This window comes from Numida meleagris, chromosome 16 (genome assembly GCF_002078875.1).
Source record: "Numida meleagris isolate 19003 breed g44 Domestic line chromosome 16, NumMel1.0, whole genome shotgun sequence".
Classification (NCBI taxonomy): Eukaryota; Metazoa; Chordata; class Aves; order Galliformes; family Numididae; genus Numida; species Numida meleagris.
In genome coordinates, this window is record NC_034424.1 from 117,949 (window position 1) to 137,115 (window position 19,167).

At 55.2% G+C, this 19,167-nt stretch overlaps 1 protein-coding gene across 1 annotated transcript; it reads left to right on the forward strand.

The window, feature by feature from the left end:
• Nucleotides 1,899–18,801, forward strand: SAPCD2 (suppressor APC domain containing 2). The gene is given in 8 exon segments (XM_021414140.1): nucleotides 1,899–1,929; nucleotides 5,361–5,378; nucleotides 5,381–6,067; nucleotides 10,800–10,933; nucleotides 14,792–14,938; nucleotides 15,720–15,821; nucleotides 16,381–16,503; nucleotides 16,921–18,801. Coding segments are annotated over 8 exon segments (1,371 nt in total). The 3' UTR covers nucleotides 17,050–18,801.

Consider the following 19,167-nt stretch of genomic DNA (forward strand, 5'->3'; position numbering starts at 1 on the left):
TGCTGTGGAGAAAAGCAATTTTACAGTTGTCCCCTGAGCAAAACAAGAGGGAAGGTAGCTTATGTCGTGGCATGACTTTTGCTACACAACACCCTTAGCTGCTTCTGTGTCTGCTAAATGGAATGACTGTCATTTGCTGAAGTGTAGCAGCACCGGGTAACAGAGCCTGGTTAGCCTGGTACCTTTCTTGATGTCCACACTCAAACATGACACGCCACTTGGGAACATGTTAGGCTCCTGGCTCATGCCCCAATTCCCAGCCCACTACAAGTGCCTGCTCTGTTGCAGATGAGGAGGCAGATCCCTCTGCCCCACAGCCACCCACTCCAATCCCCACCCCACCACTCCTCTCAGCCCTTGTGACAGCTGGTAGACGCCAGCCTGCCACCAGACTTCCTGCTCAGAGGGAAAAACAGCCTGATGGAAAAAAAAAACTGTATGGGAAGTGCCTGCCACCCTCTGAAGCAAACAGAGCACGTCCTCAAGAGGCCCAGCATGCAGCAGCAAGGTGGAAGCAAGATGGCATCTGATGGCTGGAGAGAACAAACAAGGCAGCCTTCCCACAAGAAAAGGTCTGCTTCTTCCCCCAGCCCACACAGCTCCAGCTGTTCTGAGTCCCTGGGGTGCTGGGCTGACAGCGTCGGACCTGCTGGGAGTGATCCTCTGCGGCCCCTCTGCTTCAGGGCTGGGGGAAGGTGTTAACACAAACCGCGCTCAATACATTAGCAACAGAGAGACCCAGAGCTTGATGTCTAGACTGCTGTTGGCACAGTTCCTGCTGTGGTTTTAACCAACCAGCAATTCCAGGGCATTTTTTGGAAATGTGCTCTGGATGCGGCAGCGTTGGGGCTGACAGCTCCCCGTATAAGAAGGCAGCAGCAGGGCTCACTGCATGCGCTGGAGCCTGCTGTCAGCACCGTATCTCCTCAGCAGAGTAAGGATTCACACACATACGGGAACGTATACATCATGCTGAAATCTGCACGGGGCGCCATCTGCTGCCGCAAGTCATGCAGCATTGTCCCCACACACTGTCAGTGTCATGCAAGAACGTGCCCCAGTCCTCACCATGACCACACTGTTAACACAGCTGATGAGGTGCTGTGACCTCTGCTCCAGGGCAGGATGTGCGGTCTGCCACCAGCCTTCTGGGGACGCCAGACACCCGTGCCCTTCCCAGAGAGAAACCACGGTGTTGGGAGTGGGTAAGTGGCATCTGGTGCTTTCCAGTACCTTGAAGGAAGGAGAACTAAGTTGTTTATACTAAAATAATAAAAATAAAAAATAAAAGAAAGATGGCTCTATCACTGAAAAGAAACTTAGCTGGCCCTAAAATAAATTATTCTCTGAGAGAAGGGGGAAAAAAAAAAACACCAAGCCAACCAAACAGACATAGAACATATTAAGCCCTTTTCAAGAATTTTCAAAAACTGCTTCCCCTTGTTCACCATACCTCTTTGAGGAGGAAAGCATGAGCATTCTGTGAGAACCCCCTGAGGTCACTTTGATCTAGAAAACAGCAAGACTGGGAGTGCAGCAGGCAGTCAGGTCCCAGCTTCTTGTTGCCAGAGTAGAAATTTCCACATGGAGGAGAGAGAGAATTTCACCTATACCCCAATATACAGTCAATGCCAAGAATAGTTTCTGGTATTTTACTAGTAAGACTTGCCAGGCAAGGAAATTGGACAAGAGACATAAAGATCATTCAAAATTTTTAATGCCACAGTTTGGATCAGTTTGAAACACTTTGACTTTGCTACAGAGTGTGAGACTTAAAGCCCTGTGCTGGCACACAGCATCACCTCCTGCTGTTACCACAGTTGAGCAGTGTGACATTCAATGATGCACTAGTGACTTCTTCCTTTATTTTCCACAGGAGTGAATGGGTTCTGTCCAACATGGCCAACCCAGGCAGAGATCGCAAAACAAGTAAGCAGGTCCAAAAAATTGATGAAAAGAAATGGTTTAAAGAAGAGCTGGCTGTGAACAGCCTGGTTATGGCATGGAGAGCTGTCCCAGCAGGCTCCTGGTAGAGAAAGGACTAGCAATGGTCTCCAGAGGCTGCGGTGGTTCACCTGGCAGCGTCACAGGGCTGAGAAACTCCATTTGGAAGAGTGGCAAGAATGGGCCATGAAGCCAGGAGCAGGACACAGCTGCTGAAGGCACCAGATGTGCTTCACCTCAGCAGGGAAGCTGGCAGTGATGGGAGAACAGCAAGGGCCAACTTGACAGGAAAGCACAGGGGCCAAGTCTCCACCCTCTTCTCCCTTTCAAACAAACTCAGAGCTAGGGGAAGTCACCCCGACAGATGGCACGGGTGGTGACTGTGACGCAGGCAGCCTCACAACCTGAGCACCTGCACAGTCACTCATCGCCTTTTCTGGCTGCAGGGTGAACAGGTGCTCTCTGGATTCTCCCAGGTACTGGTGTCCCACTCACTCCTGACAGTCCAGTGCTCTGCTGTCTGTGCTGCCAACAAAACAGCACCCAGACATGCTCCTGTGCCTGCACAAGCCATCCCTCTGCTCCAGGACGCTCGCTCTGTGACTCTCAGCAGCACGTACATTGGATGAGGATGGGATCCCTGCAGGTGCCCCCCTGAGGCTGCCAGGGTGCCCCAGCCGGTCACTGTGCCTATGGAGTGGGAATAGGGACAGTGGTGCTCCACCGGTGCTTTTTTGCAATGCATTGTCTGACGGAGGGAGCTTGCAGAGAAGGGCAGCGTGTTTAATTAGGGCTAACACACAGATCTTAGTGACATAGCAAGTTTCAGGCTAAATTAGATAAACTCCTTCTCTTAACATTGCTGATTCTAAGCATACTAAGTTCACAAAAAGAGACGACCCAGATCCTGTTTCTCCCACATTTATCAACAGCAGCACCTTTCTCCTCAGCTGTGGTAGCTTTGGGCTCCTCGCCTCTCAGCAAGGTTCTGCTGGCTGGTGGTCAGCGCTGATGCACTGACCACAGCCCTTGGGGCACACGGACTCAGTTCCTGCTGCAAGCACTGTGTCCTCGGTGGTATGGGGCAAGTAAAGCACATGCCACTTCTCTGTGCCTTCTGCAAAAAGCAGTACTTCTCACCCCTGTGGGAATGCTGCAACACTGAGTAAGCTGGGCTGCAACATGACTTCTTACCTGCTTTTGCAAATCTGATAGTGAGAGTCGTTTCATATTTTAGATGTTTTGTTCCTGTTCACTAACCTAATTTGCTCTGGAGTTGCTAGAAGTGCAAGGTCTTCAGGTCTCCCTGCTTCTAGAGAGACACATTTCACTTTCCACAAGGTCTCTGATGAGGAAGAGGCAGACTTTCCAGGGAGGGAGGTGAAAAATCCTCCCAGAAAAAGAATGTGCACTCACCAACCTCGCTAAGGCTGTGCATCCCTGTGCCTGTTCAGATGGGTGAGCAGCTCGACTTCAGAAACGCGCAAAGCGCATGAGCACACAGCTGTGTCCCCTGTCTGAACCTTACTGTCACTGTAAGAAGCAAGAAAAAAAAATCGAGTTTGAGCACAGGTAGCAGAGTCCTAGCTCTGCTGGGCAATAAGCAGATTTACAGCAACAGAAGCAACAGGTGAAGGCCCATGCTGTGAGAAAAGAGGATTTGTGTTTGTTAAAATAATAGCACTGCTCAAGCCAGTATTGCTTTTTATGGGCCTCCCTCCTGTTGGGAATGGCTACAGGCAGAGGTCACCAAACCATTCCTTAGAATCATAGAATCATAGAATTAGCTAGGTTGGAAAAGACCTACAAGATCATCTAGTCCAACCATCCACCTATCACCAATAACCCCACTAAACCATGTATCTCAATGCTATATCTAAACGTTTCTTGAACACCTCCAGGGACGGTGACTCTACCACCTCCCTGGGCAGCCCATTCCAGCGCCTGACCACTCTTTCAGAAAAGTAGAATTTCCTAACATCCAGCCTAAATCTCCCCTGGCACAACTTGAAGCCATTCCCCCTCGTCCTGTCACTAGTTACAAGAGAGAAGAGGCCGACCCCCAGCTCACTACAACCTCCCTTCAGGCAGTTATAGAGAGCGATGAGGTCTCCCCTGAGCCTCCTCTTCTCCAGACTGAACAATCCCAGCTCCCTCAGCTGCTCCTCATCAGCCCTGTGCTCCAGACCCCTCACCAGCTTCGTCGCCCTCCTCTGAACACGCTCCAGGGCCTCAGTGTCTTTCTTGCAGTGAGGGGCCCAACACTGGACACAGTACTCGAGGTGCAGCCTCACCAGTGCTGAGTACAGAGGGACAATGACTTCCCTACTCCTACTGGCAACACTATTTCTGATACAAGCCAGGATGCCATTGGCCCACTTGGCCACCTGGGCACACTGCTGGCTCATGCTCAGCCGAGCATCGACCAATACCCCCAAGTCCGTTTCCTCCACACAACCATCCAGCCACTCTGCCCCAAGCCTGTAGCGTTGCCTGGGGTTGTTGCGGCCAAAGTGCAGGACCTGGCACTTGGTCTTGTTGAACCTCATCCCGTTGGCTTCAGCCCAGAGATCCAGCCTGTCCAGATCTCTCTGTAGGGCCTCTCTACCCCCAGGCAGATCGACACTTCCTGCCAACTTGGTGTCATCTGCAAACTTACTGAGGGTGCTCTCAATGCCCTCATCCAGGTCATCAATAAAGATATTGAGGAGGACAGGCCCCAGCACCGACCCCTGGGGAACACCACTCGTGACCGGTCGCCAGTTGGATTTCACTCCATTCACCACCTTAGCGCCCTTACACCGCGTGGCACAGAGCTGGCAGGTACCTTGCCATCCCACCAGCCCTGGGCCAAAGCCAGAGGGATCAGAGCAGGCAGGGTGAGCGCTACAGGCCCAGTGTGCTCTCCTGTGCTGCCTAACAGGGGGAGGCTGCCCCCAGAGCTGCTCCGCAATCTGCAATGGCCCCCAGGGCATGGAAAAGCAGGGAGGGACTTCCAGAATACCTAAAAGAGGACTGCGAAGATGGGGAAGGGTCTGAGGGCAAGGTGTGTGAGGAATGGCTGAGGTCCCTTGGTTTGTCCATACCAGAGGAGGCTGAGGGGAGGCCTCGTGGCGGCCTGCAGCTCCTCACAGGGAGGGGAGGGGCAGCACCAATTTCTGCTCTCTGATGACAGCGACAGGTCCCGAAGGAACGGCACGGAGCTGTCAGGGGAGGGTCAGGTGAGGGCTGGGGAACGGCTGTGCCCCAGAGGCGGTAGGCACGGCACGGCTCCCAGGGCAGCAGGCCCGGCCCCGGGCTGCCGGAGCTCAGGGAGCGCTGGGACACGGCTCTCAGCCATAGGGTTGGGGTTTGGGCGGTGCTGCGTGCGGCCGGGTTGGGCTCGGTGATCCCTCCCAGTTCGGGACTGCCTATAGCGCTGCGACCCCGCGGGCACCGGGAGCGCTGGGAGAGGAGGGCCCTGCACGGGGCCGCCTTGTGCCGCGCAGAAACTCAAACCGGCGGCCGCCTCCGCAGCCAATGGGCCCGCGGCGCTGCCCGCCGCCCGCCAATGGGAGCGCGTCGCCGGAGCGGGGCGGCGCGGCGCGGCGCGGCAGGGCGGCGGTAACTCCCGGTGCCGCGGAGGCGGCTGCGATGGCCCCGGAGCGCGGCTCCCGCGTGTCCTCCCCCGGGCTGCTTCCCGCCGGCACCGAGGGGCTGCCCAGGGCCTTCCTGCAGAGCCTGCGCACCCTCTTCGACATCCTGGACGACCGGCGGCGGGGGTACGTGCACCTTCGGGAGATCGAGTCCCGCTGGCAGGGCGCGGAGGCTCGCGAGCTGCCCGCTGGCGTGTTGGAGGGGCTGCGGCGGGCGGCGCCGCCCAGCGGGTACCTCACCTTCGAGCGCTTCGTCCTGGGGCTGCGCGCCGCGCTGCCCGGCGCCGACGGCGGAGTCCCGGGCAAGGGCAGAGCCCCGGGGCGCGGGCGCGGGGAGCCGCGGGACAAGGAGCGGGGTCGCGGCCCCGCCGTCAGCGCCTCGCGGAGCCTGGAGAAGCTGCCGAGCCCGCAAGCCAACGAGGAGCGGCGCGGGCAGAGCGCCGGACACCGCGAGCCGGAGTCGGGTCCGGGGCAGCCCCGCGGCCGAGGTGAGCGGGGGCGGTGCGGGACGGGATGAGGTGGGCCCCCGGTCGGGTCGGGTCGGGCTCCGGGAGCGGCGGATTGGGCAGGGCGGGCGGGACGCGCCGCGGCTGGGCCGGTTCCCAGGCGGCACCGACTTGTTCTTCCTTTGGCATTTAAAACAACGGTAAATTCTTCCCCCGGGCCTTGTGCAGAACTCTGAGGAGTCACCTCTGCTTTTTATTTTGGCTTCCGTGGGCTTTGTTTCAAGCTCTAGATAAACCGGAATGGAGAGCGTGCTGTTTGCAAATCCTGGTCTTTTCCCAGGCTCGTTCTTCCCTTTACTCTTCTCCTCGTGTGGGTGCTTGTCTGTTTATAGTGGTGACAAGAAGAATTAAGGGCTTTGCAGTAACATGTCCGTAGTTGTCCTTTGGCACTGAGTCTGTAGGTGACTTCCCCATGGGGTGGATCCGATCCTCTCTGGGAGTCGCTGGGCACTGTGATGGAGAAGCAAGCTCCTGCTGGCCTGATGCCGCGGTCAGTGGCAGAGCCCAGCAGCATTCGGCACTGCCCCTGGGCCCTTCCCCACAATCCGGGACCCCCGCACTGATCTGCTCCCGCTCTGGGTCAGTGAGCTGTCAGCAGGTCATGTTGTCCATCCTGCCTGGCTGCAGGCTGGCGTGGAACTCACTCTGGGGCGTCCACCCCCTTCCTTGTCTTAGTGCAGTGACTGGGAGGCTTGTGGAGTGGGTGATTCAGCCAGCTGAACCAGTGGAGAGTAGAAGCGTATAAGGATAGTATGTGTTCCTTGATAGCTCGATGATGGTTCAGTTTGACAGACCAGTGGGAATTTAGAGCTCACAAAGGCAGGTGAGGGAGAGCACTGCTACCAGCAACCCCCGCCCTTGTGTGGATGTCTTGCTGTGGAGACTCCTTCACTGATGTCCTGACTTGCTGCTAGTATGAAGGAAACACTATAAGGAATACAGGACCTCCTAGCTGCTCCTGTGCAGCGCTTTGAGATCTCCTGACACAGAGCTCTGTCTGAGAACTTGGTGTTTGCTGTTGCAACACTTGAGCACAGTGACCTCCTTTACCACCGGAAAGGTGCCTGAGCTGGTTTGCCTTCCCTTCCCCACCCTTTCCTTCCCAGTCCCTTTTGTAGGGTGGAGAAGAAATGTTAAACGTCGCAGAGATTCCCTGCTTTCCATTTTGCCTCCAGGTTAATCACAGGAGCTTCTCCCAGGGGAACATTATTAAGCAGGCTGTTTTTTTTTTAGCATCAAGAATCTAAATCCGGAAAATCCTGGGGGGAAAAGAAAAATCTTCCTTGATAAATAATCATCATATTGAAAGCTCTCCACTAGCTGAGACCAAGCAGATGAGTACTGCAAAGCATAACTTTCTGGTTGCTGAGAATCTTTGCAACCAGGTTGGTGGTGTGCTGATCTCCTCAGGCTGCAGGTGAGTTTAACGCCTCAGCCCTTGCTGCCAGCTTCCCAAAAAGCAGGGCCACATTCTGGCACCAGGTCCAAATTCCAGGTTGATTCAGCAGCTTAGTGACAGTTGTGACTCAGAGATACCTTCTCTCTTTTAGCTCCTGATCCCACATGCCTGCTCAGTGATGCTTTCCACCGCAGAGGGCTTTCCTAGTGTGAGGTGGAGCTGGTGGATGCTGCTGGGAAGGAGTTGGGTGTCAGCATGGCAAGACCCAGCTCTCCTCTGAGTGAGGAGAGACGTGCCTGGTGCTGTTGGCTGGGAGCTGCTGAGGGGTCCAGTAAGCCTTGGCTCAGTTAGATTGCAGCGCTGGAACTCAAGGCTGTTCCAAGGCTTTGTCTGCATGGTACGGCTCTTGGGAGAATTGTGGCCAAGAGCAGGGAGGTGGTATATCAGTACTTGTAGTCATCAAAGGCTTTGAGGGAGCTCTCCCTGTCTGTGCTTCTGGGGGAGGGGGCTGCTTGCAGGTTGCTGCCCACCTCTGCTTCCTGGCCCAGGTAGCAGCCATAGCCTAGGTGCAGCTGCAGCATCCAGGAGCCCCCAGCATCTGCCGGGACAAGGAGGGACAGTGAGGCTGAAAGCGGAGGAGTCACTGTGACAGCTTCCCACTGCTGGTTCTTAGCTTGCCTCTCACAGCAGTGTCCAAGTGTCTTGGCATTCAGGGTCTTTACCCCCATGATTCCCAATGGGAAAGCTTTTCTCCTGCTCCCAGAAGGGACAAATCAAGGCACTGGGTGGTCACTGCCTTGCCCAAGGATGTGCCCCTGGGCACTGCCTCCTCCCAGTACAGCCAGTGTAGCCTGGCTCTCACAGCTGCCTGGCATCAGCAGGAAGGAGGGGAATGGTTTTCTAGGCAGCTGTTGTTGCCCAGGCCGCTGCCAAATGTGTAGTATAGCTGCCAGTTGTCTGGGAAGTCACTGTCTGCTGAGGGCTGGGCTCCTGCTGAGCAGAGGGTCCCCACTGGGAGGTGGCCCTGTCTCATGGCAGGACCCCTTCTGCTCCCAAGAAGAGCCAATCCCAGCTTGTTAGCAAGGGTTCAGTTTAAGCCACTACACTGATAACTCAGGTGCACGGAGCTCTGCACTTTGACCAGGGAGCTCCTTCTTATCAGAGGTTCACCCCAGATCAGCCTCTGGGCTCTGTTCTTTTATCCTGACACAAAAACTCAATAGTGGTACTTCAGCAAAAAGCATTTTAACATGTTTTTTCCATCCTGCAGGTCTTCCCACAGGTTTCTCCCTGCCTTTGTTTTGGCATTCTGCTTATTGAAGTTACTTGGTTTTGAGACTATCCTTCCACTTCCCATTCAGGATGTGCTGCAGGTTCAGGAGAACATGTGCTCAGTTGTGCTGGTCCTGCCGGCTTAGCTGTTCCTCCCGGGTAGATATGGGTGTCTGAAACCAAAGACATCTGGCAAAACAGATAAGTGAGTGATATCAGACTTTGTGTTAAGTGAGATGCCGGAGACCTGTCTGTGCTGGAGCCCTTGCTGGCAAGAGAAGTGGGATGCTGTGATGAACCAGCAGCAGGACTTCTTGTGTGCCACCCTGGTACCTTTCTTAAGGGGCACAGTAACAGCCTAAGTGAGGTGAGTGTGCAGCTGCACTGCTGCTGAGGTGTTGCTGGCTGTCACTGTGAGCCCACTTCCACTCCTCTTGCTGAACTGATAGATGCTGGCTGCACGGACACCCTCGCAGTGATGCATTTCCCCCATCTCACTACCCCTCAGCTCCTTCTTGTGAGCTGGGATCACCTTCCAGACGAAAGGTGACTCCTGTGACCTCAGCTCCCTTCTCCTGCCACGTATCCTGCCCCCCTCCCGTCTGTGTGCCCTGCTGAGAGCTGTGTGGCAGCACGGGACGGTGTGCCAGGCTTGGCAGATCACACACCCTGCTCAGCGCTTCTATCTCTCCTGCCTGCCCACATTAGAGAGCATGCTGCGTGTACCTGGCTGGTCTGAGGAGAGGTTGGTGGGTGCCTGGGAGGTATGTGGGCAGCAGTCCCGAGATGTGTCCTGCGGCTGCCTTGCTGCCTGCTCTCCCTTGCCTACCTCTGTGTTTTCTGGTTCTTGTTTGGAATTCAGGTTAAGAAAGAAACTCTTTGGGAAAGCAAAAAGCTACAACCAGAGAGCAGAGGGAGCAGCAGGAGTGAGGGGGTAAGCACAAGGCAAGCTGTGCTGGAGACTCAGCAGGGGACTGGAGTGAGAAGGGAGTGCAGCACGCCTGCTGCCCGGGCATGTTAGCAGAGGGTGCTGGCTGCACCCCTGGGTGCCTTGGCACTGTGGTGCTCAGCAGCCGGGCGGTGCTCTGACAGCATGTCTAGAAGCACAGGGCTGAGCTGGCTTGGATGTGGCTGCAGGGCTGCCTTTCTGGCAGGGCGTGCAGCACAGGGGATGTGCTGACTTTGGCAGCTGCAGGTGCTCAGCCCATACCTGCTTCAGCATACCGTCATCCAGAACTGGCAGGAGGCATCTGATCCGGCTCGAAACCTGCCAGCCTGAACTTAATCTGCAAAAGTAGGTTGCGTGTGGATTTGGACCAGCGTCATGTGTTTGTAGTAGATCAGCCTTTTGATAAATAGGATGTTGGGATTTTAATAAAATTTTGGAAACCCCACAGCCAGATTTTCTATGTGTTAACAGCATAGGCATGGGGCTTCTGGTGTGCATCACCTCCTTTGACAACAAGCACATATCTGGGTGGAGAAGGAGTCTTTGCTCTGAAATGAGCTGGTGTGATCTTCATGGCCACCTCCAGAGCAAGCTCCTCATGAGAGCTGCCAAGCGTATGGAGATGAAGCCAACTCCTGACGCTCTCTGTTGTTGCTGCCACTGCTGGTGCAAAAGGGTCATGGGAGCACCTGTGTGGCTGAGCACATCACCAGACAAACTGCCTTTAGGAGGAGGTGAGTGCCTGGAAGAGCCTGTGCTGCCTGAGTGGGAGCCAGGGGTCTTGAGAGGACAGAGCAAGGGCCGGTGATGTCGCTAGTGGTCTGGCTGTGCAGAATGTGAAGCAGCACTACCTGGAGGCTGCCTGCTTTAGTCAGAAGATGACCATAGAGGGCACTTGTATGCCTGGCATAACCAAGTAACTGAAGTCTGTCTTGCCTGTACAAAGATTTTTAGCAGATGCCAGGGCCATTGCTTGCTCAGCTGCTCCCTGCCTGGCTGACTTGCAGGAGTGCCTTGCAGATAGCCCCTTGGAGGGGCAGTGGAGAGGTTTCTGTTGCAAGCAGCTGGTGCCCTCATGCTTTCCTCTGTTACAGGTATTGATGTTAAGTCTGCTGGGCAGTCGCAGGGAGATGGTGGACATGCAGGTACTGGGGATATTCGGAGACATCAGAGGGGACGTGCGGAACACCGGAGACACACTATTGCCAACAGTGTGGACTTTGGCATGGTAAGAGAACAGCCCTGTCATGGGCTCCTGTGCCTAGTGAAGGTATTGCAGAGGTCCCTCACTGCTGCCACGAGCACTGTGGGCTATTGCTCTCTCCTGCCCACCTTGCACGTGGGAGCTGTGGGGTCTTTGGCTGTCAGGAAGATCCTGGTGTTTCTTTCTGTTACAAAGCTTTGTTAATGTACATGTTGGCCTTGCAGTTATTTCCAAGGTATTTTGTTTCTTGAAATACGCTGGAGAAGGAGGAGGTACGTATTCCCAAGAGCCAGGTTTGTCTCTGGAGTTGGCACATGTGCAATCAAATACCTTCTCCATGGGCAAAAGGTTGGGCCAGGAAAGACAAAAGTTTACCTTACAGTGTTAGGAGAGGGGCCCAGTGCTGCAATGATCTCTAGGTTGGTCTCTGGGCCTTTCAAGCACTCCAGCAGAAGTCACGTATGTGCTGTGCTGTTGACTGGTGGTGCTGAGGCATGCTGCGCTGCAGCCTGAGGACCCTGAGCAGCCAGACCCAGCCCTGCAGGCTTCCCTTCCACCAGAATGTGGACAGAACATGGGGAAGGGACCTTGTGCTGCGACCTTTCTAGATGATGTAGGTCAGGGCTTTAGTGTGCTGATCCTTGTGGCTCCTGGGAGATTTTTTGCCAGTAATGCAGAGAAATCTGAACTGAATTTGGCTGGGAAGCCTGGAACAAAGAGATCTGCTCCTCTCTCTGTCACTAAGTGGAGAGGCTTAGATCACGTTGCCCAGACCAAGGAATCTGTGCTGCTCTCAAGTGGAATGCAGAAGCTGAGTGAGCATATTGCCCACAAGCTCAATCAAAATTTGACTGGGAAGAGAGCCAGGACCTTGTCTGTAGAATGAGTGATTGTCCAACCTTCCTTGCTTTGTCTCATGGCGTGGGAGCTGCTGGCAAAGCTGCAACTCTCACGTCTGCACTTCCCCTTTTTGCACCCTGGTGTCACTCACTGCCTGGTGTGGGCCAGCCAGCAGGCTGCGTGGGCTGTCCTTGTGCAGCATCGATTGCAGCATCACAATTGCTTTGGGAAACATAACATGCTGTTTCCTGGCCTGGCCTGACCTGCCTGGGAAGGGTTGGTTTATGTACATGTCAGAAGAGGTCTGCTCGGCTTGCAGCACTGCGAGCCAGCAGTTCTCTTTCCCTCTCAGACTGAGAGGGTTTCAACTGAGAGGTGCTGACAAGACGCAATAACTGTGGATGTGTCTGCCTGGGGTTGGGCTCCTCTGCTCCTCAGGTTTTGGTGGCTGCTTGGGGAGGGGATGCCCCTCTCTTCTGGCAGGGCTTTTGTGTGTGCATGCAGCTCCAACCCGGAGTTAGCAGAGGTGGCATCACTCCATCAGCTCCACATCTTTCCTGGTGCTAGTGAGGAAGGGCTTTGGCAGCCACGGCATCTTACTGGAAGCTGGTGTTTGTTCCTGAGACTGCCACACGTGCTGTTGCTTTGGGCTAGTGTTGCTCTTACCTTTGTTTCACCACGCTGCTTAGTTGTCATGGAGGATGTGGGAGGCAGGTGTCCCACATTGCTTCCCTCCATCCCCATTATATCCAAGTGCTGCACTGCATTTGTGTTCTTCCTCCCAGAGATGAGATGTCTGGCACTATCCCGTGGTGGTGAGAAGTCTTCCTCAGCAACAGGGCACAGACATTTGTGTGCCAGTTCCACATTTGAGTATGCAGAGACGGTTGGAGCAGGATTGAATCCAGCAAGGGCTGAAACTGTGTGCAGGACAGTGCTCTTGCCTGGCTACGCTTCCGTCTTCTCTGGTGCTGGGAAGATGCTGGGCCCTGCAGAGGCAGGGCACACAGCTGCAATTAGGCTAATTTGCTCAAATTCCAGAGGGGTAGGGGTGGAAGGGACTGATGTCCATTTGGCAGCCCATGAGTACACTAGGACCTGTTAATCTTGATCAGCAAGGCAGAGGTTTGGGGGCTATGCTGCAGCCAGGGATGCACAGCTGGTATCTGCTCAGATGTTGTTTTTGTTTTTGTTTTTTTTTTGTTTTGTTTTGTTTTTCAATGAGTGCATTGATTGGCCCCATTTCCCCGTGGCCTTAGGGTAGCTGGGATGGGGCCTGTGAGAGGCTGAGCGCTTTAACTTGTGGGCAGCCCAGGGCATGGCACTCTCCCCTCCCCTTCCACCACAGGCAGCACCAACCAAGACTTGCTGTGCCCGCTCCACCTCCCTGTCCTAGCCCTGCCCAAGAAGCTGCTCTGTCCCTAGGGAGATGCCGTCTGTCCCTGCAGCTGGCAGAACTGCTGATGTCCCCCCGCTCAGTGGGTTGCTGCCCCTTTCTCCCATCTCCATGCTGACCAGCAAGCCTGGTGGGATCAGGGTGGCACAGGCAGTCGCAGGCTGCAGCCAGAGATGGATGGGGGTCCTTGCTGCATACAGCACCTTCTTCATGCCCCTCAACAACAGCCTGTGCAGTACCAAGGCTCTGCAGTTCTTCCTGTGGGTATGTTCCCCTCTGTCTGTCTGAGCCTGTATGTGTGTTGCTGCTGTATTGTAAACAGCATTTCCAGGAGCAAAGGGAGCAAGAACAGCCCTGGTTGGTGTGTGACAGCTGCGGGGCTCCTGGTGCAGAGATGGGGACAGGGAAGTGCTGGCAGCCTCAAGGAGCGTTTGGTACATCCTCGTCTGTCTGCTGGAGGAGGGTCTGCCTTGGGTCACTTCTGAGCTGAGTCTCCCTCCAGATACTCTCCAGACAGCAGGAGAGGTTCCAGGCTCACTGCTTGGCTCTCCCTTTGGGCATGGGGAGACCTGCCTGCCCTCCATGCGGGCAGCTTCTTGTGCCTTGGTCTGTGCCACAGGCGGTGGAACTCAGGTGGCATCGTGGCTGAGAGGGCAGATGGCTTTTTGCTGTGGGGAGTGCTGGAGCTGCTCCTGGCACGCAGAAAGGCCTCTCTGCCTCAGAGCAGCTGCAAGGATGTGAGCTGGGGGCACAGCTTAGGAGGAGCAGGTGGGGGGCCTCAGGCTTGCTGGGCAAGGGCTGGTGGCTTGCTGTGCTGAGGATGCTCTGTTCCACAGGGAGCAGACTCTCCTCTTGCCAGCTCTGTGACTTCTTGGTGGACGTGCAGTGCCAAGGGGCCTCCAGAGAGTGGCTGCTGGTGCAGGCCTGAGCTGGGCCTGAGGGCAAGAGCTTCAGGTGCTTTTGTAGCGTCCCCTTGGACACCTAAACATACCTAGTCCCTCTACAGATGGCTCTGGAGCTCAAACCTGAAGGCTAAGCAGAACCAGTCAGCAGAAGGGCATGCTTTGCTCAGCCTCAGGCAGTGATGCAAAGGGGAAAGCAGAGTGCTGGGTAAGCAGGCCATAGGTTTTGCCCAGGCTTCTGGTCTGTGCAGGTGGCTTGGCTGCTTCCGGAAAGCAGTGCGAGTTGCTGCTGCTTATAGGAGCTCGCAGCCTCAAGAGTGGCTGCAGGCCCTGTTCTTAGCACGTGCTCAGATAAATGACAAAGCAGAGAAACCTGCTTCTGTAGTGAGAGCTGGTGGGGAGCAGGCCTGCTTCCCTGGTCAGGAGGACAGAGATGACCTGATGGCCCTTTGCTGCTGTTGTTCTCCCAAACTGGAGAACCTAACCCAAACCAGGATCAGCCAATGGCCATCCTCCAACTCCTCTGCAGCTTGTTGTGGCAAGAGGGGCTGCCACAGCTGCCAGTAACCAAATTCCTCTGTGCCTCATGAAGAAGCCAGCTCCTTGGGCTGGGCTGCAGGAAGGAGCCTGGGTTACATCGCTCCTAGAGGCCTTCAGGTGGGAGCTGACCAGGCAGTGCTTCTCTGAGCATTCAGCTTGGACCTGGATGAGGAGGAGGTAACGTGACTGCGCTCTCTCCTGCAGCTGAAGCATATGAAGGAGCTGGAACAGGAGAAAGATTTCCTGCTTCAGGGTCTGGAGATGGTTGAGCGTGCCCGTGAGTGGTACCACCAGCACATCTACTTCATGCAAGAACGCCAGAGGCTCTTGGGGAAAAACAAAACCAGCACTGTGAGTCCAGGGCTTGTTCTGGGGATGCCCGTCAGCATGGGAGAATCTGTGGGCTAGAGGAACTGGGCTGGGACATCTTGTTGCACCTGATGTCGGCCTGGCTATGCTGTTTGTGTGTGCCTGTACTGTTTGCCTGGAGATCCCAGGGGGTTGGGGGGAACTGGAGCAGCCCTTCCCTGGCAGAGGGGGAAAGGCAGCAAGCGGGTCCCTCTGTTCTGTGGGGGAGGATGGGAGAGGCCCTCCACACACCTGGTGCAGAACTGGGGGATCGCTGCAAGGATGGGATCAAGTATGGCCTCATGGCAGTGGCTTTCCCAGGCAAAACTGACCCATGCAGAAAATCTGACCCTTCCCTGCTGTCTGGGACATTCTGCTGCCTATGTGCTAGCCACAGGGCACTCCCTTGGGCCTGCTCAGAGGGATCCGGGGCAGCACGTGCCCTCAGCACAGCTGCCCAGCCCCATTCACCTCCTGCCAGGCTGCACACAGGATCAGGATCCCAGCCTGACAGAGCAGCCACAGCCTTGGCCCTTGTACTGGCTGTGCTGTGAGGCAGTATGCATCCCATGGCGTCTAAATGCGTGTGCATTTCACGGCTTGTGTGGGCTTTGTGCTGGTGAGACTGTGGGGCTGGGGTGTGGGAATGGGGGGGGGGTGCCAGCGCTGGGAGATGTGGAGAGAGCTGGAGGCTGGCCAGCCACCAAGCCTCCCCACTGGGCAACGTGGTTCCCTGGAAGCTGACACCAAAGTAACACCTGGACTCTTTCATCCCATCTTCCAGGACTTCTTCCCTGATGGCAGCCAGAGCCACCTGGGACGCCTGATCCCCAAGCTGCAGGAGGTGAACCGCTGCCTGGGTGACCTCCTGTCAGCTGTGGGCAAGGTGAGAGCAGCATGTTAGCAGCTTGCGGTCACTTGTGTGAGCCAGGGGCCTTCCCTTGTGCTGGTGGCTGAGCTGCCATATGGGCTGCCAGAGCTTCCCTGAGCTCTGGAGAGGTGACTTGGCTCTGTTGCCAGGATGGGTCAAGAGGGAAGTGCAGCTCATCTGGGCTGGAGAATGCTCAAGGCATTTGGAGACCTAAAGGAGATCCCCCTGAAGGTGTAGATCTTTTCATGCGAACAAGGAAAGCATTTTGCTGAGGTGCTGAGTCAGTCCTCTCAGAGCAGACTGTCCAGATGCCAGCTGCTGCATGGGCTCCTTGCAGGAGCAGGACACGCTGCAAGGAATGCTTCCGCTTCTGTCTGTAATAGCCTTGCTTTTGAGACCCTGCAATGGGCTGTGCTGACTGTACTGGTAGATCTTCATCCTATGCTAGATTTCTCTCAGCTCCAAACCCATTAGTTCCCCATGTGCCACAGAAACAGTTTCTGGCTTCAGAGGCAGGTTGAGGAGGGCCACCAGAAGGTCGTTGTCTCATCCTTTCCCCTCATCCTCTCCACAGCCAGGGAACCCCTCCTTAGCTCTGAACAGGCTGGCCCCTACTGCCTCTGCGGCATCCCCAGCCTCAGCAGGCTCCCAGCAAGCCATCAACATGCTGAAGGAGCAAAACAGGCTTCTCACCAAGGTAAGCAGGGATGGTGGGGAGGAGAGCGCTGGGAGGGAACCATTGGGGAAAGAATATGTGGCCATGAAAAGTGATCCTTCAGCCTGGCTGGCCTTGGTCATCCTGCAGACGGGCCACAGACTGCACTTGGAGCCCTTCCCTTTTGCAACTGAATGCCCCTCAAGTAACGGGCTGTTTGCTGGGAATGGGACCATGGATGTGGACCTCCTTGGCCCTGCTGTGGGGGAAAGACTGTGACAAATGAAGACCACTAGAGGGTGCAGACGCTAAGGATGCCCCTGCCCGGGTAGGCTTGCTGCAGGGGTTTATGTCCTGGCACCCGCAGATGATGCTTTCAGGCTGCAGGGGGCATGGAGCAGCTGGGCCCTCAGGCGCAGCAGAGCTCTGAGCAGCGTTTGTCTCCTCTTTCCAATGCAGGAGGTGACTGACAAGAGTGAACGCATCACCCAGCTGGAACAGGAGAAATCTGCTTTGATCAAACAGCTCTTTGAGGCACGTGCCCACAGCAACCACGAAATGAGCCAGCTGGACTCCACCTTCATCTAGCATGTCTCCCAGCACTCCTGACCCCATATTGAGCTTCTCCAGGGGGTTGGTGGGGCTGAGGCTCTTGCCCTAAAACCATTCTGTCCATTGCTCCCAGTGTTCATCTCAAGGCCCATGGAGGCCTGGAACTGCCCATGGTGTCTCTGTGGGAAGAAGCTGGGGACAGTGCTTCCCTGACCCTGCTTGGGCAGGCCTTGGGAGTCCCCTCCCTGCTGTGCTGCTGCACGTGGCCAGCAGCACTGCTCACAAGCTGCTCCTGTTCTAAACTGACTGCAGTTGACTGCTCCTCCACCTCCTGATCCCCAGTGTGTCAGGTGGAAACAGCTGCTGCCCTTACTGTCTGAATGGGCAGAGGTGGGGGAGAGCTGCTGTACCCTAGGCCTGACCTAGGCTGAATTCTGGCTGCTCTTAGAAAAAGATAATGTATCTTTAACATTCCATCTGGCATTCCCAGGCAAGCCTGGCCACTGGAGTGCATCCTGTCTGCTTGTCCCTCTGTCAGAGAACAGGATTGAAAATCTGTAATGGGGCGTGCCTAGTTCCTCCTTGCTGCCTGTGTTCTGCCTGCCGGTGGAACCAGACTGGGCTAGAGCAGTGCCTGAGCTGGTGCTCCTCCTGGGATAATCCTTTCCAGTTTGCCGTAGTGATGCCATAGTCGCTGTTTACGCATCTGCAGGCTCCTGTAGTTGATGAGCTATAGACCTGGATCAGGTAACCTGTACCTCTGAGCTGCTCTTTCGGGCTGTTTGCAGATTGAGGCAGATACCTCTACCTCTCTTTATTTTCCTGACCTGGCAAACATTTCCTAATGACAGCCAGACTTACATTTTTTTCATGATGACTTTAAAAGGAGAAGTTACATCTTGCAGCATGAGCCTGATTTCACAGTGAAGCTTTAGAACTCTGTTTCTTATTTAACTGAATGTGGGTGGGGGAGAGGAGGCTGATGGTCTCTTTCTTTTGCACATCTCCAAGTGGAGAAATCGCAGCTCTGCTTGACCTGGTGGTATGTGCAGACCACCCAGAGTGGCGTCCTGGGTGTGAGCTGCACCCTTATCCAGCTTCTCTGGAGTGGTGGTGTAAGCATGGGTCATGTTAGACTGATGTGTCTTGGGATAACTCCTCCTTTCCGTGCAGCTCAGCGATGGGGCTTGACCAGAGCAATATTTTCCAGTGTGGCTTGGTACTTGGTTTTGATGGTACTTCTGTAGGTGATCGGTGTGAAACTCCACATAGCGCAGCTCCGACCTTTCTCTTCAGCATTGTTTTGTGCTCGGACACTCCTGGTGCAGTGCCATGGCGCAATGCACCAAGCTGTGCAAAATGTGCTGGGCCTGTCCTGCTGTGCCAGCTTCAGCTCTGTTAGGCTGGGAACCATGCAGACCAACTCCTCTCCCACTCCTGACAAGATCCTTTTTCTCATTGAGTGCGGTTTGTTCCACCCAACTCTCTGAGGCTGACCTTGACCTGAAGCTCACTGCACAGCATTCAGTTCCTGCTCTTCCCTTGCACCTGCTGCCAGAGTGGGGATCAGCAAAGTGCTGAGAGGAAGGAAGAGCAAGACCAGGGTGAGTCACGTCCCCTATCTGCAGGAGTAGGGTGTTAGTTATCCCCTGAGCACCAGCGCCTGCCATCCCTTTCATGATGCCACCTCTGTTGTCTGGTGCCTGTTTTACCTGAGGTTTAATGAAAAGTGACTCTCCTCATAACATGTCTTTAGGGATAATAAAGTGGAGTGAACTATTTAACTTATCCTTCTATCTCTGACTGAATCAGTCCATCTATTGCTGCAAGCCTTGCAGTTCCTGACTGTCCTGTCCTGAGGGATTGCAGGTGAGCCAAGGTTGCATGGCCATGAGGAGCCTGGTGGGTCTCTGCTCCAGGTCATGTTCCCATGCCCTTTCCCTTCCCTTCTGGGAACTCCGGTGCTGTTGGGCTGGGGACACTCCCGGCCTTTCCTCACTGCTGTGCAATGGGATTCTGAAACACCCATACCTCCCAGCCCTTCCAGCTTGTGGCTGCTCCTCCAGGAACTGCACTGTAGGGCTCCTACTCAGGTGGTGCTGGTGTAGTTCACAAACTTTAATGCTGCTATTTCTTTTTGAGCAGTGCCCTTCT